At 52.6% G+C, this 22,929-nt stretch overlaps 2 protein-coding genes across 2 annotated transcripts in view; one reads left to right on the top strand and one right to left on the bottom strand.

Moving 5' to 3' along the window:
• Positions 1-19,267, top strand: part of ZNF687 (zinc finger protein 687) — a 52,684-nt gene extending 33,417 nt beyond the window's left edge. Inside the window, exons 3-9 of the mRNA XM_030541779.1 lie at positions 7,812-7,990; positions 9,952-10,128; positions 12,527-12,689; positions 13,500-13,799; positions 14,193-14,305; positions 14,793-14,934; positions 15,591-19,267. Of these exons, the coding sequence (XP_030397639.1) occupies positions 7,812-7,990; positions 9,952-10,128; positions 12,527-12,689; positions 13,500-13,799; positions 14,193-14,305; positions 14,793-14,934; positions 15,591-16,064 (1,548 nt within the window). The 3' untranslated portion in view covers positions 16,065-19,267. The remainder of the gene's footprint in view (positions 1-7,811; positions 7,991-9,951; positions 10,129-12,526; positions 12,690-13,499; positions 13,800-14,192; positions 14,306-14,792; positions 14,935-15,590) is intronic.
• LOC115639274 (unconventional myosin-Ie-like) overlaps positions 17,483-22,929 on the bottom strand; it is a 35,636-nt gene continuing 30,189 nt past the window's right edge. Inside the window, exons 27-28 of the mRNA XM_030541780.1 lie at positions 22,675-22,856; positions 17,483-21,273 (exon numbers count right to left, since the gene is read on the bottom strand). Of these exons, the coding sequence (XP_030397640.1) occupies positions 21,197-21,273; positions 22,675-22,856 (259 nt within the window). The 3' untranslated portion in view covers positions 17,483-21,196. The remainder of the gene's footprint in view (positions 21,274-22,674; positions 22,857-22,929) is intronic.

The raw sequence follows: 22,929 nt of genomic DNA, 5'->3' as shown, positions 1-22,929 counted from the left end.
TGGGGCAGAATTAAAGATGCTAATAAAAGATTAGGATTCTTGCTAGAGTCTTGATCTGGATCCTGCTTCCTGGTTTGTTGGCGCTAATCATCAAGTTAAGTCGGTGGAGAAGCCTGGATGTATTAGCTCCCTGCTGGAGAGCTAGGCCTGAGATTCCGTCTACTTCCTGTTTGCTGTGAACACATCCTGGTTCACTCGGCATGACGACATCGAGCCGTCTCTCAGCATTAAAGCGGAGTATAGATTGATCTTCAAAAGGCGGAATGAGCCTGAATACAATCTATTCCTACCTTGGTATCCAGAGTCCCAGAGGGGACCTACAAATTCTGTCCACCGTAACTTTGTCCTTTTAAATTATTAAGCTCATTGGCTTCTTTCCTGTGAAAAGAATTTACTGTTCCTCCTTCAGTGTTTGTTTACTTCCGAGCGCTGTTACAGCCAAATGATTGTTTAAATTCACATATCACCGTGCTGTAGTTAAGGATGAGCATTGCTCTCTGTTTAAAGGTTGGCTGTTGGCTCTAAAATCCTCCTGCTCACTGAAATTGGCTTGGAACTCACCGTGTTTCATGAGGATGCAGAGTGGGGATAGTGGTCCAAATTTGGGGCTATTTGAATAAGGGGTTCCTGAGCTACAGCCCTCTTACAAACAGCTGGTTCTTGTAACACTTGTTTGCACGTGTCTGGGTATCTTAGGCCATGTCTACATCTAAAATTTTGCAGTGCTGGTTGTTACAGCTGTATTAGTACAGCTGTATAGGGCCAGCGCTGCAGAGTGGCCACACTTACAGCAACCAGCGCTGCAAGTGGTGTTAGATGTGGCCATACTGCAGCGCTGTTGGGCGGCTTCAAGGGGGGTTCGGGGAACACGAGAGCAAACCGGGGAAGGAGACCAGCTTCGCCGCGGTTTGCTCTCACGTTCCCCGAACCCCCCCGCAAACCGCAGGGAAGGAGACCTGCTTGCTCGGGGGTTCGGGGAACGAGAGAGCAAACCGGGAAAGAAGACCAGCTTCGCGGCGGTTTGCTCTCGCGTTCCCCGAACCACCCTGCAAACCGCAGGGAAGGAGACCTGCTTGCACGAGGGTTCGGGGAACGAGAGAGCAAACCGCAGGGAAGGAGACCTGCTTGCTCGGGGTTCGGGGAACGAGAGAGCAAACCGGGAAAGGAGACCAGCTTCCCCGCGGTTTGCTCTCGCGTTCCCCGAACCACCCTGCAAACCGCAGGGAAGGAGACCTGCTTGCTCGGGGTTCCGGGAACGCGAGAGCAAGCCGGGGAAGGAGACCAGCTTGATTACCAGAGGCTTCCTTCTTCCACGGAGGTCAAGAAAAGCGCTGGTAAGTGGCTACACTTGATTACCAGCGCTGGATCACCAGCGCTGGATCCTCTACACCCGAGACAAAACGGGAGTACGGCCAGCGCTGCAAACAGGGAGTTGCAGCGCTGGTGATGCCCTGCAGATGTGTACACCTTCAAAGTTGCAGCGCTGTAACTCCCTCACCAGCGCTGCAACTTTCTGATGTAGACAAGCCCTTAGTGTGTCTGTCACTCGGCATTTACTTTACCCATCACCCTATTGGGACACAATATTGAGAAAGTTATTGACCTGAGAATTTGGACTTAGAGAACAGATCCAAATTGATGTGTGTGTATGTGGGGATTAGGGGGAGGATGTGGAAATGTGCATGAGTATGAATAAGCATGGGGGGAGGGATAGCTCTGTGGTTTGAGCATTGGCCTGCTAAACGCAGGGTTGTGAGTTCAATCCTTGAGGAGGCCATTTAGGGATCTGGGGCAAAAAAAAAAAGGGAGGGATGGTACTTGGTTCTGCTGTGAAGGCAGAGGACTGGACTCAATGGCCTTTCAAGGTCCCTTCCAGTTCTGTGAGATAAGTATATCTCCATATTAGCTGATGGCAGAGTCCCAGAGTAGGTCAGGGACGTGTGCTGTAGTCAGTCACCCCCCCAGCCATCCTCATCGACCAGGGGTTTGAGCTATTTCTGCCTGTTAGAAGTGGGATTCTTTTACACTGCTTGGAAAGTAGCCTCTAATATCCCAGCGAAGTTAGAAGTTAGGCCTGGGCTACACTAGCAGGGGGGGTTTGAACTAAGATACGCAACTTCAGCTACGCTTAGTATCTTAGTTCGACTTATCTGGCCGTCCTCATGGCAGTGAGTCGACTGCCACGGCTCCCCCGACGACTCTGCGTACTCCTCCTGCCAAGATGGAGTATGGGCATCAATTTGGGGATCGATTTATCACATCCAGATGAGACACGATAAACCGATCCCCGATACATCAAACACTACCCACTGATCCGGCGGGTAGGAAGCTGAACCCTTAGTGTCTTGAACGTACTGCTGCTGTGCATATTGCAATGCTGTGTATGATGCCTGTGCCCAGCTCATGCAAAGTGTACTGCAGGGAATCCTGCAAACCAGGGTCAGCCCACAAGCACTCGCCTCCGGAGGGACCCGGACGGGCGCTGGGGAGGCATGTGAAAGTGTATCTGACGTCAGTCATGGAGTAGGGCCGGGCAACGTGCTCCGGTGCTTCAACTCCAGTCGTACTCCAAGACCGCAAGGTCGAGTCCTGCCCTCAGCAGGCCTTTGAGAATGAATGCTGGGCACCAGTGTGCTAGGCTTGGCTTGGGTGGCACCGCTTTCTCAGCTGATACGATTTCCAGCAGGGTGTTTCAATGTGACTCGTGCAAAGTGTTCTGCGGGGAGGCGATTGCTTACCTGGAGAACAGGTTCCGCCCTGAAGCGCTGATGCAGCGCGCGCTCGCACAGCTGGAGTTATGGATAGCATGCGGAACATCAGTAAGGCTGGGCTTTCGGGGCCTCGCTATGTTACAAAGGCTGACGGAGAGATTCCCAAAGGGTCTGGAAAGCTCCTTGGAGCACAGTGGGTGTTAGCAAGGAGTAGCATGGATGTGGCGCCTTTGGAGAACAGGTGGTGGCTCTTGGAGGGTGTGGAGAATGCAACTGGAGGTGGAATTGCCAGCTTTGGTCGAGCTGTGATTTAAGCTAACGTTAAATAGCAGCGGGAGGGGCTTGTCGCGCAGGGACTTGGTGTCCGTCTGCCCCAGGAGGGAGCAAGGTCTTTTCAAGGATAAAGTCAGCTAGAGTAGTGGTGTGCAAACTTCCCCCCCCTCTACTATTAACGGTATCTGTCTGTGCCCCCACCCTCTGTTACGCACAACCAAGGCAGTGCTGGTGCTAGGCATAAGCAGAGTAAGCAATTGTGTAGGGTCTGAGAAGCCCAAGGGGACCCCCTAGTCGCTTTTTGTGGTTGTTGTTATGGCTCCAGTTGGTCACTGATTCCATGATTTTATGTGATCTCTGCACCTCCAACCAGCCTGGGCTGGTGGGGAGCTCAAGCTGTCAGCCCCAGCTGGTGGGGGGGCTTGGGCTGTCAGTGTTGGGGGTGGGAGGAGAAGTGTACTTGCTTAGGACCCCCAATATTCTAGCACTGCCTCTGGGTTGTGTAGCCCACTGAGCTGAGTTGGGGTGGAGGTGGCGCTCCTTCCCTGCCCTCTGTAGAGCCCCTGTCACGGGCCACCTGGTATCGCCGCTTCCCCCTCCCCCCAAAAAACAATCCGCCAGAACGTGCCCCACAGTTTGTCGTCAGTGTCTTCCAAGATGTGGGGCCATATTCTTGGGGCGTCTGTCGGGGCTGTGGCGAGCAGATTCCTCTTCCAGGCTGTTGGACTGAGGTGCCCTTTGAAAGCCTCTGAGAAGGGGTGAAAGGGTGAGTGCCGCTAGCAGCCATGGGAGGGATGGAGTGTGCCCCCGGCTTCTAGAGCTGCTGAGAGTGGACGCTGGTCATGTCACAGATTGGATGGTCACGTTCCTTAGCCAGCTAGGGCACAGCCTACGACCAGATCTGCTTTGAGCTGAAGGTGGAGGGGTAGATAAAGGAGCAAAGGGGAGAGGGAAAATATACTCTGGGGAGGGAGGGGCCAAGACAGGGAGATGCACACCAGCCTCCTCGTGAATGCTTAGTTACGGTAACCCACATGGAATGAAACTTTCAACCCCTTGTGAAATAACCCAGGCCTGTGCTTTCTCTCCCTGCCCTGTCAGCAACCGCACCCTCCAGACATTTCCCTGCAGGACCATGCTCACCACTGCACTACAACAAAATGCACAAGAGGGGGAAGGACCCTTTGAGAATCACACAGTATCCTTTGCCTAGCATGGCAGCACCTTACCTTCAAACCACCTGATAATCACGCTTCCTCCACTAACCCCGTCTCCTGCACAGAACAGCACTTTCTGGTTCAGAAAAAGAATTCCCTGCTGAGAAGTGTCGGTCCTGCAGAGTTAAAGGTGCCTGGTGGCACCTTGTGCCTTTCCAAGACATCAAGTTCAGCTCAACTCAAATTTCTGAAAAGTAGGAACTAGAATTAAGGGAGATGCCAACTGCACCACGCAACCGTAACTCTGTCCTCTGCATGATGGCCAACACGTATCCTAGCCCTGTGCCTTGCAGAGAGTACAGAACACTTGGGTAATAGGGCATTTGAGCGCGGGAGCGGCATCTAACACCTGCGGGCATATCTGGACACTGTTGGCATAGCCCCATCAGCCTGCACCGATAGAAGGGTTTTTCTGACAGCCTGGGAACCCCACCACTCCGCTGCAGTGACAGAAGTGCTCTTCTGTATCTACATGGGCGGGAGGTTGTTTGCCAGCGTAGTGGCGTTGGGCAGGACCGTGGGTTTTCTCACACCCCTGGCTGGCACAGCTGTGACTATATAATGCTTCAGTGTAGACCAGGCCTAATGCAAAACGTGTTTAGATCCGACGTGCACCAAGTCCACTCCAGAGGTGCAAGGCACAATGGTGGAACTGTACAAGGCCGTAACCCCTCTTACGCCCTCTTCAACTTTACCCCTCAAACCCACAGACCACGTCTGCCAATTGCCATGGCAGGAAAGCGCCATGTATTGCTACTGACATGACCTACACAACTTCCTCGTGTCCCCTTACTGCTGTGTCACCCTTACCGAAGGATTTCCAGGGGCAATTGCCAGCCCCAGGGGGCAGAGTTAAGGTGATGTTGTGGGGATAGCGTGTGCCTTACCTCTTTATTTCCTGGGTTTTGGAAGTTTAGCTGAATTGAAATGTTCTGGAAGGGCACAAGATACCATCAGGCAACCTTAACTCTGCACTGACAAAGTGAATTAACAAGAGGCCATTAGAATTACAAGGCTACTGTATTGTCCTCCTTTCCCTGTGTTATGTCCTTGATGTCTGATCTCAGATCCCCAGATCTGGTTATGACTGGTGCTGTCTCCCACCCCTCCCCCTCCTGTCTGCTTTTCCTTTGTTGTTTAAATCTCTTGTGCTGCCTGAATTTGTCAGCAGTTTTCTCTGCTTCAGTAACTCCTAGGATCGGACAGAGCTGGCGTGAATATGCACATGGCTCTGGAAGCTTGATCTAATTGCAGCCTTGGTTGCCAAATCTAAATAAGGGCGCTCCTCAGACACACGTGCCTCCCCACCCCACCCCTTAGGAAAAGCCAGGACTGGTGTGTCCTGCAAAGCACTCTCCAAAGCATGCGAGCCTGGACTCAGCGATGGAGTGCCGATCTGGGCCCCTTGAGTTCTGAGAGTCTGTCCCAGCTACAGGGTATTGCAATCCCTTTCCTCCATTGCTGAGAGACTCGCCAGCCACCCTGCAACAAACAGCTCCGCTCCCATAACTCCTAGGCTGCTTGGAACGAGTCTTGGCTGCTTTCTCTTGTCCAGTCCATTGCTCCCTGGTAATTTCTCGCTGCTAAACTGTACTCGAAGGACTCCTCCTTGTCCGTTGGCTCCAAGCCTGAGTAATTATAGGGCGAGGTACCTAGGGGATGCCATGCCAGAGGCCCAGAGAGGAGAGTGAGGAGGTATATGGCAGCCAGCTCTAGGTCGTGCATTTATGCAGCACCCCTTAAATTCCAGATGCGTCCAAAGCGCTTTACAGAGTCACGGGGAGCCGTCAGTGTTGAAAGGGTTAATTCAAGCTTTTTCTGTCCTTCTCAGACTCCTGCACGCACTCCTCACTCCTTCTTTCTTCTTCCATCCACTGGCTCCAGCTGGCGACCTTGGCTTCTCCTCCCACCCTTCCTGTGGCCCCCTCCGCCTCCTGAAGTCCTCACCCTGGCTTCTGCTTCCCTCTTAACGCTTGCAGCCCCCCTAAGCTTGGCCTTCTGCACATGCCGACCAACCGCGGCTCTTCCACGTACAAAGACCTGCAGCTCTGCCGCCAGGATCCAGTTCCAAGCTGCCCTCTGGTTTTATGGATTCACACGGACCTGGGGTAGGGGTGTGTCTCTCTCACTTTCGGCTTCTCTGGCCGCCTGCTGTGGCTTCCTGAATCCGCTTTCCCTCAGCTCCTGCCTTTCAGTATCTCACTGCCTCCTTGAACCTCTTCTAAGCTCAGCTGGAAATATCCCGTCACCTCCCTTGTCTGTACCTCTTAATGTCTCTCCCCCACTCTAATTGATTCTAGTACAATGGCAGAAGGGGGTAGGGGGTATGGAAGATGCACTGCAGAGTGAAATTCCTAAGAGACGCTCTGGCTTGCGTCGAACCGGCATCTTCCACCTGTTTGTTTTCATTTAGACTTTTGAGAAGCAGAAAAAGACCCTCTTCTTCTATGCTTTGTGTTCTCCTAGCAGCCACCGGGAAGCGAGTCAGTACAAGCAGCAGCCGCCCACAGGATACAAGTCACTGAACCAGTGCTGCAGCGCCAACGCAATTGACATCCCCGGCCCTCGCTAAGCGTTTTCCTCCAGGCAGCCTGGCCGGGGGGCTGGCTTTGGGCTGTTGTGGTTCGCACTGATTGTAGCGTATTAATGTATATTGCAGATGAGGGTTATTTTCCTGGCTCTGTTGAGTGACCATGGACAAGTCTCTGTGCCTCAGTTTCCCCTCCTACCCTGTGTGTCTTTTCCGTTTAGCTCATACGCTCTTTGGGGCATGGATTCTGTTACCATGGGTTGGGTACCAAGCTGTTGAGGCACCTAGTGGCAGTCACAAGCAGGGCCTTTTCTCAATCCGACCGTATGAGTTTAGACGGCATCTCGGGCCATGCGGCCCTGATCTCAGCTGGCCTCTAGGCTGGGATGGCCAACCTGTGGCACCACGTGCGGCTCTCCAGAAGTTAATATGCAGCTTCTTGTATGGGCACCGACTCTGGGGATGGAGCTACAGGCGTCCCCTTCCCAATGGGTCAGGGGGTGCTCATTGCTCAACTCCGGGCCCTGCCCCCACCCCTCTTTCCCATCCCCTCCCCTGAGCCTGCCATGCCATTGCTCCTCCCCCTCCCCTCAGCCTCCTGCATTCCACGAAACAGCTGGGGAGGGAGAGGGTGGCTCTGATCAGGTAGGTGGGAGGCGCTGGGAAGGGGGGAGCTTATGGGGGACCGCTGACATATTACTGTGGCTCTTTAGCAATGTACACTGGTAAATTTTGGCTGCTTCTCAGGCTCAGGTTGGCCACCCCTGCTTTAGGCGCTACCATGATACTAACTCTTGCCTGCCTGCGTGGACTGGGTTGGAAAACAGTTGAAAAACAGCCCCCCACTTTGCAAAATCAAAACTTGTGTCAGGCCTAGTTCAACCACGCACCCATCACTTCTTTATACCGTCTGCTGGGCTTGGCTAGATGTTCACAGGTTTTCCCGGGGCTCTGAATAGAGCCGGGAGGGAAGGGGACACGTGGCCAGTGTGTTCTTCTTGCACAACCTAGTGAAGTCGGTGGCGGCTGGAGGTGCCGCGCGATGGATGCTCACGTTACCTGTGCTTGCTTCCCTCCCAGGTGTGCACGACCTGCCCCATGATGATGCCCAATCCCTGCAGCTTTAACGCTCATCAACGGATGCACAAAAACCGACCCCCCCACGTGTGCCCCGAGTGTGGCGGGAACTTCCTCTTGGCGAACTTCGAGGCCCATCTGAAGGAGGCCTGCCTGCATTTCTCCAGGAGGGTGGGATACAGGTATGACGCTACAGCTCTGCGGTGTTTCGGGGGCCTGTGACCACCCTGGCCTTCCCGCAGGGCTGGGGGTGGGTCCTGGGTCCGTCCCAGCTAGATAGGAGAAGCCTGGAGGGATCCCAGTCAGGTGAAGTTGAGAAGCACTGGGCTAGCCCTGTGGCACAGACTTTGGTTGCAGATGCCGCAGGGAAAGGTTCCAGGCAAATTCTTTCTGCTTAGCTCAGTCACTGGTGCAAAGTGGAGGATGACCTGGAGGATGAACTGTCAGCTTTGCTTCCCCCTTCTGGCTGTCGTCATTTCAACTGCTGACAGAGAATTTTCCTGTTGCTATAAGAAGAGGCAGGAGCCCCTAGGTCAGCAGTTCAAATCCAACACGGGATGGTTGTGACTGGGCCGTGGGATGGCGGTGGCCGTATGAAATAGGGGGGGTTGGAGGGATAGGGGGCGAGGCTCATTCCAGTTCTTTCTGGGCAGATGTCCCCACTGTCACAGCTGGGATTGTCAATCTCAGCAGAGGCCAAGGAGTGAATGGTGGCAGAGCCTGGCTCTTCTGGTAGGAATCTGATTCACCCCGTGGTGCATCTGGCCTGTTAATAAGAGGCTGCCTGGATCCAGGATTGCCAGCTGGTCTCCTGTTGCCAGCAGCTAGGAGAGGAAGGATGCTCCAGCTGTTAGGACTCTAGCCCTAGACATGGGAGACCCGGTTTCAGTTCCTTGTTCTGCCACAAAACTTCTTGTGTGACCTTGGCCAAGTCACTTTGCCTCTGTGGCCCATCTGTACAGTGTGGTGAAGAGCCCTGCCCTGTCCTGCCTCACAGGGGTGTTGTGAACATAGACAACATGTTTAAAACAAACCTAACGAAGAACATCTTCACACAAGGCACAGTTAACCTGTGGAACTCATTGCAGGGGGATGTTGTTGTGAAGGCAAAACTATGACTGGGTTCAAAAAAGAACTAGACAAGTTCCTGGAGGATAGGTCGGTCCATCAATGGCTGTTAGCTGAGATGGTCAGGAATGCAACCCCCTGCCCTGGGTGTCCCTAAACCTTCAGGTGCCAGAAGCTGGGACTGGATGACAGGGGATGGATCACTTGATAATTGCCCTGTTTTGTTCATTGCCTTTGAAGCATCTGGCACTGGCCACTGTTGGAGCCAGGATACTGGGCTAGATGGACCTTTGGTCTGACCCAGTATGGATGTTCTTAAAAACACATTATAGATTATGAAGCGGTTTGAGGTAAGCGCTGTCTGAGAAATAGGTGGTGTTATTCCATTCATATTAATTATCTTAAGCAGAACTCAGAACTGGTGCTGTTCCCTGCTCTCTCCCTCTTTGAACAGCTTCCTGTACCCTCTAGGAAGGATCCAAAACACTATAGTGAGTCAGCCCATTCCTGGGCAATAACGCAGACTCTGTGGGGCAGAGAGCTCCCAGCGGAGCAGGGCAGCTGACGACGGACAAGCAGCTTGTGGGAATGTCCCTGTATTCATCCCATGGTTTCCAAGTAGAAATCTGTTTGACTGCTTTGACTTTGACTTTAAAGTCTCTCTTGGCCTTAGGGCCAAACTTGTCATTCCTGGCAGGGCTGATTTTGATCCCCCCGGTGTTACCCCTCGAAAGCATGGTGATCAGATAGGAATGCATTAGCTGACTGTACTGCAGTAGCTGTCCCCCGTGCTCAGCAATTGATCTTACTCTGTTAACCATTAGACAGTGACCCTCACCAAAGGGCTAAAATCCAGGGTGTGGGAGAGGTGGACCAAAGAGCAGCAGATGCACTTGCCTCTAGAAAGGGGCAGAGGAATTCCAGCTGGGCACACGTCACTAAGCCTGCTTTGAACTCTGCCAGCGCACAGCCCAGCGTGGGCTGCCTTGGCTCACTGGTTACTGGCGCGGGGGAAGTCCCCAACCTAACCCTGCCCCTCTGAAATAGCCGCCTTACCGTGTGTTCTTGCTTCCAGGTGCCCCAGTTGTGCCGTGGTGTTCGGAGGGGTGAATTCCATAAAGTCCCACATCCAGACCTCGCACTGTGAGGTTTTCCACAAGTGCCCCATCTGCCCCATGGCGTTCAAGTCAGCCCCCAGCGCCCACGCTCATATCTACACGCAGCACCCGGGGTTCAGCAATCAGCAGTCCAAGTAAGTAGCCTCAGTTGGGTACCACCACGGGCTGGGATCTGGGGAGCAGACTCAGGGGCCCACCCGGTCAGTAGCTGGAGGGGGAGACCTCTGAGGAAAGCTCTATGGTGCTTGGGGAAGGGGAGGAGGAAAGACCGTACCTCAGTAAGCACAGTAGCTAGGGAGCGCTGTGCCGTTCAGGTGGCCGTCTGGGAGGGAAAACCAGAGGCCTTGACAACTTGTCGTTAAAGAGCCCACGGTGTGTTTTGCAAGACTAGACTGTGCTCAGCCTGATCTGGAGAGCGGCGGCCGCTCTTGAGTTTACACACAGGACCTCCTGGGTTCTGTTTCTATCCCTGAGATCAGGTCCACACTCAACAATTAGATCAACCCAGCTACAGTGCTCAGGGGTGTGAAAAAATTACTGAGCTCCGTAGTTAAGCTGACCTGACCCGTGTGGACAGCGGGAGGGCGATGGAAGAATTCTTCCGTCCACCTCGCTACCACCTCTCCGGGATGTGGATTAACTACAGCAACAGGAGGACCCCTCCTATTGCCGTAGGGAGGGTCTACACTGAAGCACCGCGGTGGCACTGTACAGTAACTCCTCACTTAACGCTGTAATTATGTTCCTGAAAAATGCGACTTTAAGCAAAACAATGTTAAGCAAATCCAATTTTCCCATAAGAATTAATGTAAATAGAGGGGGTCAGGTTCCAGGGAAATGTGTTTCACTCACACACACACACACACACACACAGTACGTTTTAAACAAATAATTTAATACTGTTCACAGCTGATGATTGTGAAGCTTGGTTGAGGTGGTGACGTTAGAGGGTGGGATATTTCCCAGGGAATGCCTTGCTGCTTAATCAGTGGTTCTCAAACTTTTGTACTAGTGACCCCTTTCACATAGCAAACCTCTCCCCATATTTAACATCATTATAAATGCTGGAGGCAAAGCAGGGTTTGGGGTGGAGGCTGACAGCTCGCGACCCGCCCATGTAATAGTGACCCCCTGAGGGGTCCCAACCCCCAGTTTGAGAACCCCTGGGCTAAATGATGAACTAGCACTGGGCTGAGCCCTCAAGGGTTAATACATTGTTTTTAATTTAGCCTCACGCTCTAGGAGGCCACAGGAATGGAGGGGAGGGGAGACAGCATAGCAGACAGACACACACCTTGTGTAGGGGGGGGAGAGAGAGAGAGAGAAATGCACACTGCCCCTTTAAGTAAACTGACCCACTCTTAAGTCCATTGTCTTTTTAAGTGGATCAGGAAGTTGAGACAGCAGCTGCTGCCCCAGGCTCTCTCTGTGTCCCCACCCTGCTCTATATGGAGAAGAAAGAGAAAGCGGGGTGTAGGAGCAGGGGGGAGCGGGACACCCTGACATTAGCAAGCAGGAGGCTCGGGGAGCAGCTCCAAGGCAAAGGGCAGGAGCAGTACATGGCAGTGGGGGGAGGAACAGCTGCAATTGCTAGCCTGCTGGGCAGCTGCTGCACAGCGAACTTAGGGGAGCGGGGAGCTGATAGGGGGGCTGCCGGTCCACCTTGGTTCCAAGCCCCCACCAGCTAGCTCCAACCGGCTGCTCTTCCTGCAAGCGGTGGACAAAGCAGGCGGCTGCCAAACAATGTTAGAAGGGGGCATGGCACAACTTGAAACGAGCATGTTCCCTAATTGATCAGCAACATAACAACAAAACAACTTTAACCGGGACGACTTTAAGTGAGGAGTTACTGTGCTGCTTCAAATGTAGACAAGCCCCAAGTCACTTGCGGGTGGCCCAAGGCAGCCGCTCGACTATCTTTTTTGTGACTCTCTCTGTAAAATGGGTCTAAATACGCCTGGGCTTGGGGGTTGAGTGGTAACGAGAGGAAAGTGCTTTGAGATCCTTGGATGAAAGGTGCTGGATAAGAGCTGTTAGAGAGTCTCTCTCCCTACCCAGCGCTCTGCTGCCCCCCATTGGAGGAGCTAAAAATAACAGAACACTTTTCCTCATGGTAGCTCAGTTGGATCTGTGCTTCCCTTTGGAAGCACACGGTGTCCGCCGTCCTCCCGTGTGCTGCTCCGATTAGGGAAGAAACTCAAGAGATTGAATTATGTTGAATCAGCAGCGTTGCCTAGTGGGCAGAACGTTGGCCCAGAACTTGGAGACCTGAGTTCTATTCCCAGCTCTGCCGCTGAGCAGCTGGGTGATCTTGGGCAAGTCACTTCCCCTCTGACTCTGTCTTCGATTGTTGGTTCTTTGGGACAGGCACTGTCTGTACAGCACAGAGCATTACGGGGCCCTGATCTCAGCTGGCCCCGGTATGTAATTATTCCTTGGGGGCTTTTTCATGTTTGAACAAAATTCAGGGAAATGTTGATTGATTATTTCTAACCTGCCCCTCTTCTTCTCTCCCCCCCCCTTGATTTTCAGGATGATTTACAAATGTGCAATGTGTGACACAGTCTTTACCCACAAGCCCCTGCTCTCCTCTCACTTTGACCAACACCTGCTTAACCAGAGGGTCAGCGTTTTTAAGTGTCCCGACTGCCCGCTGCTATTCGCCCAGAAACGCACCATGCTGGAACATCTAAAGGTAAGTCGGGCACCAGAGCCCCATTTACTAGAGGAAGGTGAGGTCTGAGTTGGCCCCCCCCGAGCGCTATTCCCTGACTCCCCGTGTCCTTGAGCAAGTCACGCCCTTCCCTGTGCCTCAGTTTCCCCACCTGTAAAGTGGGGATGATCCTAACCACGTTTCAGAGCTGTCACAATGCTACTGTTCACTAAAGCCCCAGCTTTCCATAGGCCTAGCCTGGACGTTCTCCACCTGGCAGCGGTCTGGCAGGGCAGCATATCGGTGCCCGGATGTTGTTCAGCACTTTTGTGTGACGCTACCTGTGCTGGGCTTGGCCTGTGAACCAGCCAGGTCTGTGTGCCGGTCCCTAGAAGTCTGTGTAACATGTTTTAATATTTGTCAGGCCAGCCGCTTCCAGTATATCCATAGATGATTAGTTCTTTGGGATAAGGACTGCCTCTTCACTGTCTGTACAGCACCTAGCACATGGGTGCCCCGATCAGGGCCACTGAGTGCCACTTCCATCTCCTGCGGTGCTAGGAACGAACACACACACACTTACTTACTTTACTTGTCCACCTCCTGCCTTTCCCCATTGCGGAGCATAGAGACACCTTTGCTGGCTGTGGGGCCCGAATGGGAGTCTCAGGTTTCCGGATGCAAGCTGATGACCTCAGAGGGGACAGACAGGTTTTTCCCCTTCTCCTCCAGCATGGCAGGGTTGGGGAAACACTGGCTTGCCTTCCCCCCGGGATCGCTTCCTGACATGGGCTGCCGCTGGAACCCAGATCCGAGCCTTGGCAGGCTGACACCCCGTCTGTGTTTTTTCAGAACACTCACCAGCCGCAGAAACCCAAGGAGGATATCACCAAGAAGCCAGTTGCTCTGCTCGCTCCCAAAGAGGAGCCCGTGGAAGCCCCCATCTCCAAGATATCCACGTCGTCCTCCTCCTCCTCGGAGGAAGATGAGCCGCCCAGCTCCCCAGAGCCGCGCAAGGCAAAGCGGACCCGCTTTCAGCGCAAGACGGATGCGAGCAAGTCCAAAAGTAGTGGCTGGACGTGCGGGATGTGTCACTCCTGGTTCCCGGAGAGGGACGAGTACGTGTCCCACATGAAGAAGGATCACGGGAAGGTGAGAGGGAATCCCCGAGTGGTTGCTGGCCCAATGGGAGGAGAGCTGGTGGAATTTATCCACTGGGAACCTGGCCCTGTTGAAACACCGAGGTGGTGGGGAAGGCAGTGTTTTGTTTTGTTGCACAGAGCAGAGGCCTGCAGGTCGGGATTCCTGGGATCCATTCCCAGCTGGGGCAGGGTGTGTGCTCTAATGGTTACAGCAGGAGTTGGGTCTCCTGGTTCTGTTCCTGACTCGCTGTGTCACCCTGACAAGTGACCCCTTCTCCGTGCCTCAGTTCCCCATCCAATAAAAGCCCCATGCAACGGGAGAAGGGGCTTTCCGGTACACCTTGAGAATGGGCTGATGCAGTGGCAGGGCATGTGGCATGACCTGTTCTCTTGCTTCTTCCAGTCGGTGAAGAAGTTCCCGTGTCGTCTGTGCGAGCGTTCGTTTTGCTCCGCCCCCAGTCTCCGGAGACACGTGCGAGTGAACCACGAGGGGATCAAGCGAGTCTATCCCTGCCGGTACCGAGCAGCCACCTCCTCCTTCTGGTTTTTGGGGGGCGAAAGGGATCTAGCTCACCCCTCCCTTCCATCCGAAGCTCGGGGTGGGAGGTGTCCATGCAGTCCACAAGGCTGTCGGAGCCGAGGGAGGCTGGGAGCTTGGACTCCTGGAATGTAAATCTAGTGGGCAGATCAGGGCCACTGGGTGGGTCAGACTCCTGAGTTTCCTGCCCTGCTGTTGGGGAGAGTGTGCTGTAGTGGTTAGAACAGGGGACTAGGAGTCGGGACTCCTGGGTTCTAGACCTGGTTCTGCCCCTGCCTTACTGTGTGAGCTCTGGGTAGGTAACATCACCTCTCCAAGCCAGTTTCCCCAGGGGAGGTGGGCTTGACGCCCGCCGAGCACTTTGAGATGGAAGCAGTAGACCAGGTCTAGGGGTCGCCGGTTCACCTCCAGTGGGCGAGGTGTCCAAGGGAGTCTCATGACGTGCCTGGCTCTGGTCCCTCCCAGGTACTGCACCGAAGGCAAACGCACCTTCAGCAGCCGGCTGATCCTGGAGAAGCACATTCAGGTGCGGCACGGGATAAAGGTGACCGACCAGACCAAGAGCCAAGAGGTCGTCATTGCCCGGATGGGACCCGGAAGCTTGCAGGTAGGGGGCCGCTGGCTGCAAGGATGGATGCTCGGAGCTGTGGGGGGGGAGGGGTTAAAATAACTTTCAAACAATGCAGCCACCTCTCGAGGGGGAACATGGCTGCCCTTAGAACGACCCGCAGCTCTGTAGTGTAGTAGGTCCGGGCAGGAAGCAAAGAATCTCATCTGCAGGGGGGTTTATGGAGGTAAATGTCATTAGGCTGGGACGTGCAGTCAGCACTAGCAGGATAGCTATGGGGCTCCTCTCTCAGCACTGTTCCCACTAGTGCATTCATCCTGGCCTGGCCCCATCGGAATCGCTTTGTGCGGCTCCCTGGCTTTTGGCTGGTGATCTCCTGTCTGACTAGTTGGCTTGAGAGGCCGGCAGCGGCAGGGAATACAGAGCAGCGGCGTTTCATAGTGGAGGCTGTGGAGTGAGTGTCCGGAGGCCAAGGAGCAGATGAGGGCTGGCTGATCGTGTGCTGGGATTTTCATCCAGCCAGAGATCTTACGGCTGGAAGGGAGCCAAAGGATCGTGTCTGAGCTCCTTGGAGCTGCTCCTGTCCGCCGCCACGAGGCACGGGAGGGACGTGCTCATTGCGTTGGGCAGGCCTTTGTCTGGCCCAGGCCCTGCCCAGCATTCGGGGTCAAGCCTCTCCAAACTCCTCCCCACAGGTGTCCAGCAGGAAGCGGAAACTCTCCTCGGACGAGGGCGATTCGTGTAGCGAGGAGCCGGACAGCACCACGCCGCCCTCCAAGAACCCCAAGGCGGAGCGCAAAGCCCCCTTCCGCTGCCGGAAGTGCGGCTACGTGGCCTGCAGCGCGGCCGAGTTCCAGGAGCACATCCCCCAGCACAGGACAGACGAGAGCTCCCACCAGTGCCGGGAGTGCGGCCTTTGCTTCACCTCCCAGGTCTCCCTCAACCGCCACCGCTTCATCACCCACAAGAAGAAGAAGGGGGCGGGGGCGGGGGAGGAGCCCAGCCCCCGCAGCGGCCACGAGGGAGGGGCCCAGCGCTCGGCCGACGGTAAACTCGCGTGCAAGGTGTGCGGGAAGGGCTTTGACACCCAGCTCAACCTGAAGACGCACTTCCGCACCCACGGCATGGCCTTCATCAGAGCCAGGCAGAACGTGAGCCCCGAGAACTAGGGGCGAGGGAGAGGGCAGCGCGTGTATATAATCTCTGCACAGAACTCGTTGGCCGGCTCCCAGCTGGGCCCCCCCTCTCTGTGCACCGTTTCAGTACGTAGGTTGGATGTGTAAAGCTGTGAAGAGAAACGAGATCCTTATTTATAAACCTGGAGGACGGATCCGCTCTCTGGCTTCCCTCGGTTGGTGGCCCGGCTGAGGCCGCCGCGGGGCGGGGAATTGGGCTGGTTTACAGTGTAGGAAGCAAGAGCTCAGCGAGGGCAGGAGTCAGAGGTCTAGCCTAGCTCTGAGACTACACGGGCAAGCAAACGGTTCGTACGCTGCTCTGAATGATAACGAGGGACGTGGCCCGCTCTGTTCGCCAGCGTGTGTTCGGATTGTCATGGGCGGTGGCTTCCCTTCATTGGAACAGGGCAGTTAGTCGTCCCTCCCCAGTGTTGTCTGTAGCCCAGGGAGCTGTCTCCCAGGGCAGCGCTCCGGTGCCAGGATGTCATTTGCAGGCTCAGCTGCTTAACGGTCCCCTTGCCTGGGCCCTGCTTCTGCTCTTTCTGATGGGCGCTTCCCCTGGTTACTGGGAGTCTGCCTCTCCCACATTCGGACTTGTCCGAAGGGAGTCCTTTCTCTCCGTGAGCGTTGATGTGGGAGAAGCCTGGGAATTTAAGTTACTGTGTTGATAAGATGTTCACAGCAGGATCCAACGTTTTGGTTTTTTTTTTGGTAATGTTGCTTATTTTGTATTTGCTTCCCGGAGCTCCAGATGAAATCTTGGCCTGACTCAGTTAGTTGCCTGGTATATTAACTGACAGCGTCAATCCGAGGTTCCGTGGTTTGTTCACTAACTATATTCCCCCACTGAATGCATGTGTTATGAATCCTCTTCACAGGTTCACTTGCACTAACTTAACACGATTCTGGGGTTTGTACTAACTGAAATATACGTATAGGGTTGATGGCTGCAGGGGGCCTGGATTTAAAGGGAAACATTTGGCTGTTAAGCTGCAGGTGACAAGCAGAACTGCACAACTCTGTGTGTGCTTGCATATGTGTGCGTGTGTCTTGAAAATGAAAGCAATAACCTCAGGAAGTGAGGTCTGGCAGGGAAATGGACTGCGAGCCAGGGCAGTGCAGTTAACCCTGCATGTACTATATAAAGGGTGTCTGAGAAGCCAGAAGCAGCTTAGTTTGGTCTTTGCCTACCTCCCAAGACAATCCCTCAAAATCACCGAGGGGTGATTAGTCCTGATTAAGTTTTCCTCCCACCCCCTTGCTAGCGTTTGTAACAGCTCTGCTTGTGAGCTCTTCTCTTTACCAAAAAATGAGCCAAGTTATCAGCAAATACTAAATCTCTTTACAGCAGTGAGGGTCAAAGATCAACAGATCAAAAACAGATATTTTGTTACAGGTGGGGATTTTATTTCTGGGTGTGTGGTGGGAGGGAGAAGGGGGATAAGCACCCAAAAGGATGCACCCGAAGTCCCCTTCCCCCAGATGTAGTTGGTTGAGGGCTGGGCTTGAATCTTATCTGTGGGACAAGGTGGAAGTCCGTGGGCCCAGATCCGTGCTGCTGCTGCTGCTGCTTGGAAATGCTGGTTGCCCAGGCTGAGTAGTGAAGAAGAAGAAGGATAGCGACCCCATATACTTGCTTGGGGCTGTTAAGAAAACTTGGTTCTTGAATCTAAGGGAGCTGAGACTAGTCTGTTCAAAGCACCTGCCAGAGGTTTCCAACCTATTATGTCCTTAAAGTCCCAGCTGGTTGTAAATAATGATAATTTAGAGGGTAAGAGAACGTGCTTTGTTAGAAGCAGAAAGGGAAACTAAACCCTCTTTAAAAAAAATTATGCAGAATTCAGTTCTTAGACTGACATAGATGCTTTCATTCCCCACCCATGCACACCCACAGGCCCATTGGACCGACACACACTTAAATCATGGCAGCTGGCATTGCAAACTCTGCAGGGCCTCGAGCCAAGATCCGCAGGAAAAACCCCACCCCAGGCCATGTCCACTGATCAGAGCAAGCACTGCCCTGAAACTCCCCCCTTTGGTTCAGCTTTCATCTCCCCCTCCACTTCGGGTTCTGGGTCCCTCATCTGCCACTTCAGCACTTGCCCCCTCACGCACGGACAGCGCATTCCTATACCCCGTGACCAAGCTCACAGCCAAGTTAAGGATGCAGAAGCATTTTAATAGCAGGTTTGGACCGTCAGTATTGCAGCAGCATCCACAAGAATTTTCAAAATTGTGCAAATGGCTGCATCCCTAAATGCTGTTTGGAAAAACGATTTTGACTTGTTTCGTTTGTTGCTTTGGCTTCTGTGCTCCAGTTCGGGTGTTGTGTGAGTCATTCTTATTTTGGTAACTTAACTTTGGGTTTGTTTTTTTTTAATGGTGAATAACTCTTAAACTCTGTGTAAAAAGTTCTGTAACATACACTAAAAAAAAAAAAAAAAAAGCTGCTGGTGTGATTTATTCTTTCTTGTTTTAGAAAACGGATTTGCTGTTTTTAAGTTCAGCGGGATAACTTTCTTCCCCCTCTGAAGATGGTTTGGTTGAAAGGAACAAATGCCATGGTTGGTTTTTTTAATTCATCATAAACAATGTTTTTGATCCAATTGAATGTTTATGCAGCAGCATTTGAGGGTTTGTGTTTTTTAAAAACCCACACTTTTTACTGTATAAAACAAATATTCCCAACGCTTGTTGTTACAACCTGCCTTTCCCCAGGGCCAGCAGCTGCAGTGGAGTGGTAACTATATTTTTAAGCCATTTAGTCCTACTCGCAAGAGTAACCAAGCTGAAATGAAGGTAATTACATATTTTAAATTTCCTCCCAGTTTTTTTTGCTTTGTCTTAACTGTCTCTTCTCCCACCCCAAAAAACCTCCACTATTAAAAAATGTATTCGCTTGGAGCTGTGGAAGTGTAAATGCTGTTCAATAATATAGACAAACTTAAAGTTTCTACCGTTTTAGAGAGGAGGAAAAACAAATTGCTTTGTAATCTTTGGTGATCTCATTTCCCATGCAGTTCAGTGCCTTTAGATTAACTTCTGTTTAAAAATAAAAAAGTGACTTTGCATTTTGTTTTTAGAGGGGGTTTGTGAACTGATGATTATGCTACATTAAAAACATGGGCACTGCAAAAGGCTCTCAGGTATTCTTTATTCTTGTAGTAATAATGCAATTAAAACTTTTAGTGGTTTAACTTCTGCTGTACATTGTGTTAATTAAATGGTTGCCAAGGTTTTAACTAGACAGTCACGTTCAATGCAGTTGGTTTGGGGGCCTGGTCCTGAAGCCGGTTCCAAATGTGGTTCTACCCATCAGTCTGGCATGCGTCACATGGCCTGGGTACCAACTGGTTCACTGCCAAAGTGGATTGGTTTGTGTTGTATTAAAGCATAGTGTGGGGGGCAGTCTTACCTCTTAACTCGCTATGTAGGAACCTGGAGGGATGGTACCTGCTGGGAATACACTAATCCTGCAAAGACCAGATTTGCCTGGCAATAAGGGTATAAAAATTGCATCCTTTTTATATAGGCTGCAGGATCTTCCGGGAAGCAGCAGTACAATAAAGGAGAGATGAACTTTGCTAGCCCTTAAAAAACACACTTCTTCTTTCCTGCAGCCAAAGAGCTCGCTACACAGGCCAGCGTTCCCTCTATGCTACTACGGTTGATCTAGTTAAAATTGGATTTGAACTACTGGTGCGTAGCCAACTGCGGAGCAATTGGGCTGATTTTTGTCACCAGGGCAGGGCTCAGCTGAGCTGTTAAAGACTCTCTACTTACAGGTTTTTTTGGAAACTTTCCCCCTTTAACCCAGGTATGTGGCATTTACACTGTCTACATGGGAGTTTTGTGAGAGTATCCAAAACTAGAGGATTTATGCTGTCTGGGTCTGCGCTAAGGAAGAGGCACATTAAAGTCTTTCTGACAAGTAACAGGGTAGGAAACGAACTGTTCTTTTAAGAAGATGGGTTTTCATTCTAGCTTGCAGTCCGGTGTCTAGACACATCAAAGCAGACACTTGGGAATGAAAGCTCCCTGCAGTCTCAATGCAGGGGGAAAAAAATGTGACAATTCTGCCTTTTAAAAATGAATGAAATCTGCTGTGTCCATCTCTCCTGACACGGGCTTCAGCGCAGGCACTTTTAGCATCAGCGCCTGATGTAGCTTTTCCGTTACTGAACCGGCCCAGTTCTGCCATCCACTTGCTGTTGCCTTTGTTTGAAGGGAAAACTCACTCCACTATTTACCTAGGGTTTTCGGAGCATCTGAGTCTTCCAACTATTCCTTAGCTACCTGGGAATGGAGGAGACACCCCCCCCCTGCAGGGTCAGGTAAAAAAGCACAAACTATCAGCTGAATGTAACCCCGGGAAACCTGCTCTTCGGTCATTCCACTGATGAGTTCCCTGTGCCCTGCTCTGCCTGCCAGAATGGTGCATTTGATTAGATAGCTACTACTAAAGGAAAACTGCCATCACCGAGGAGGAATTGGAGGACATCTCTAATGTAGCCAGGCAGCCTTCTACTGCCTGCTGGCCTTGTCCAGTAACACCTGAGAAGGTCTGGCTCCCCAGTTCAAAATGGGAGCTGATGAAAACATCGACTCAGCTTCTCCCAGGCTGGAGGCGTGCTCGCTTTGTTGGTACAGATTTGAGTTAAAAAGCTACAGCTGTTTTTGAAAGTAGAGTAGAGGTTAGTGTAGAAAATAAACCATCAATTTATTCTTTGTATACAGTTATGGAGGAAGAAGACCTTTTTTTTTTTACCCTGTGCAAACAAGACGGAGCAGCTGGTCTTGTCCTGTTGAGTCCAAGCAGTAGGTGCTGGTTCCTGAGAAGGGAGGCCCAGTGCCTGCCAAGTTGCTCCTCGGTCAGGAGGACAGACAAGCTAACCTGCATCCTCCCCAGAGCAGAAGGAAGGCAATATGCTGGGGGCTTAAGACCTCAGAGGAAGAAGACTCTCTCAGCATGATCCTCCTCCTGCTCAATTGCCTTAAATTAGTGGCCTCAATGGAGCCTAGCAGCAATGTACAATCCAGGAGCAAGGCTGATTGGATCCTGCAGCCACGTCTCTTCCCTCCTAGATTCCAGGATCAGAATTGGAGCAATGAAGCTGGCATGTCCATCAGAGTTTTTCCACATAGTTCCCAGGGAACAGTCCTTCTTTCCCTCGTATCCTGCCCTGCCACCAGCCTGAGGGGTCTGAAAAGGAAAAGAGGGCAGGGAGCGGTCACCGCCAGCTGTACAGAGCACTTGATCAACCCTGATAATAGCTGGTCTCAAGTGTGATGGGGCAGCAGCTGCCTCCACGTCATACCAAGAACTGGTCCTTCCCCAGTGCTTGGTGCAGTGCAAAGAACGGATAAAGTGCTACCCAGCCAGCCGGGGAGTGATTTACACTCAGGGCCAGTGGTCAGGCTGCAGGTCCAGACTGGGGAGAGATTTCTGATACTAGGCACCTCTAACCCTGTAGCAAAAGGCAGAAGAAGAGCCAGCAGCTGGATAAAATCTAAGCTGCCCATTTTGAACCGTGAGGGACCTAAAAACTACGCTCTAGTTCAAAGAAGAATTTGGGCCTAGCATAACGTGAGTTGTGTTACACAGGAGCTCAGCCTGGATTATCCTAATCCAGTGTAGCCGTAAGAGCTGCACCCCACACTGAGCACAGACCCCCAACGATGAGTTTTGATAGCCCAGATCTTTAGTGGCTCTGATGTTTTTTCAAAGCTGCAGAGTAACACCATGGGCACAGGAGTATCCACCAGCCACTACTCAGAGCCCTAAAGCTAGAGCAGGGGAGGCCTCTCTCACCAGCAGGGCCTGAGCTCATGGCCATGCTCAGGGTACAGCAGAGCCCCTGTCAGCTGCAGGAGGTTTGCAGCTGAAGTTCCTGAGTGCCCAAGTTGGGGCTGTCAGCCAGGAGCACCAGGCCAGCTGCTTGGGCATGCAAACCCCTCTCCTCAGAATGGCATTGCTGGGGGGCTGGCATCTGCCCATCACGTCCTTAGCTTGCCCCATGCAGCGGAGGGGGAGCAGGTTCAGAGGTTGCGGAGCCAAGGGCTCTAAGCTACACATGCTCTGTGACAGACTTGTAAAAGCAGCAAAGAATCCTGCGGCACCTTACAGACTAACAGACGTTTTGGAGCATGAGCTTTCGTGGGTGAATACCCACTTCATCAGATGCATGCATCTGAGGAAGTGGGTATTCACCCACGAAAGCTCATGCTCCAAACCGTCCGTCAGTCTATAAGGTGCCACAGGATTCTTTGCTGCTTTTACAGATCCAGACTAACACAGCTACCCCTCTGATACTTTTTTAGACTTGTTGGGCAGCATCTCTTTGCACTGAAAGTGGAGGGGTCCCAATGCTCTAAGCCGAGTGGAGGAGATGTGGGAGTTGGAGGTCTGCTCCCAAGTTCCAGCGAAGCGGGAGCAAAGCTGGGAATGGAACCCAGGAGTCCTGGTTCCTAATCCCCTTTGTGGCAGTCTACTCACGCCCTTACTCTAACCACTCACCCACCCTCCCTTTGAGGAGTACAGCCTAGGGCTGCCTCCCCCCATTGCTGGAGGAGGGGTGGGCAGGTTCAGGGGGAGTCCACTTACCTTCTCTAATGAGTTCAATGTATTCCTCAGCATTGAAGCTGAGCTCGTCTGTGTCCTGGGCATCGTAGGCGTAGAGGGCGCGGCACTGGGGCAGGCGCGGCTGGGGCTTTGGCTTGGGTTTGGGTTTGGCTCGGCCGCCTCCGGGGACGGGCTTGGCTTCTTTTGAGAGCCTCCGCTGCCAGCTAAGGAGAAGGGAGGAGGAGATCAGCCCGCTGCATTCCGGTCTGGGCTATCCGTCTTAGAGGGCTGGTACTT

Source organism: Gopherus evgoodei, chromosome 24 (assembly GCF_007399415.2).
Source record: "Gopherus evgoodei ecotype Sinaloan lineage chromosome 24, rGopEvg1_v1.p, whole genome shotgun sequence".
Classification (NCBI taxonomy): domain Eukaryota; kingdom Metazoa; phylum Chordata; order Testudines; family Testudinidae; genus Gopherus; species Gopherus evgoodei.
Note: the sequence above shows the minus strand (reverse complement) of the source record. Positions and strands in the feature narration are given on the sequence as shown.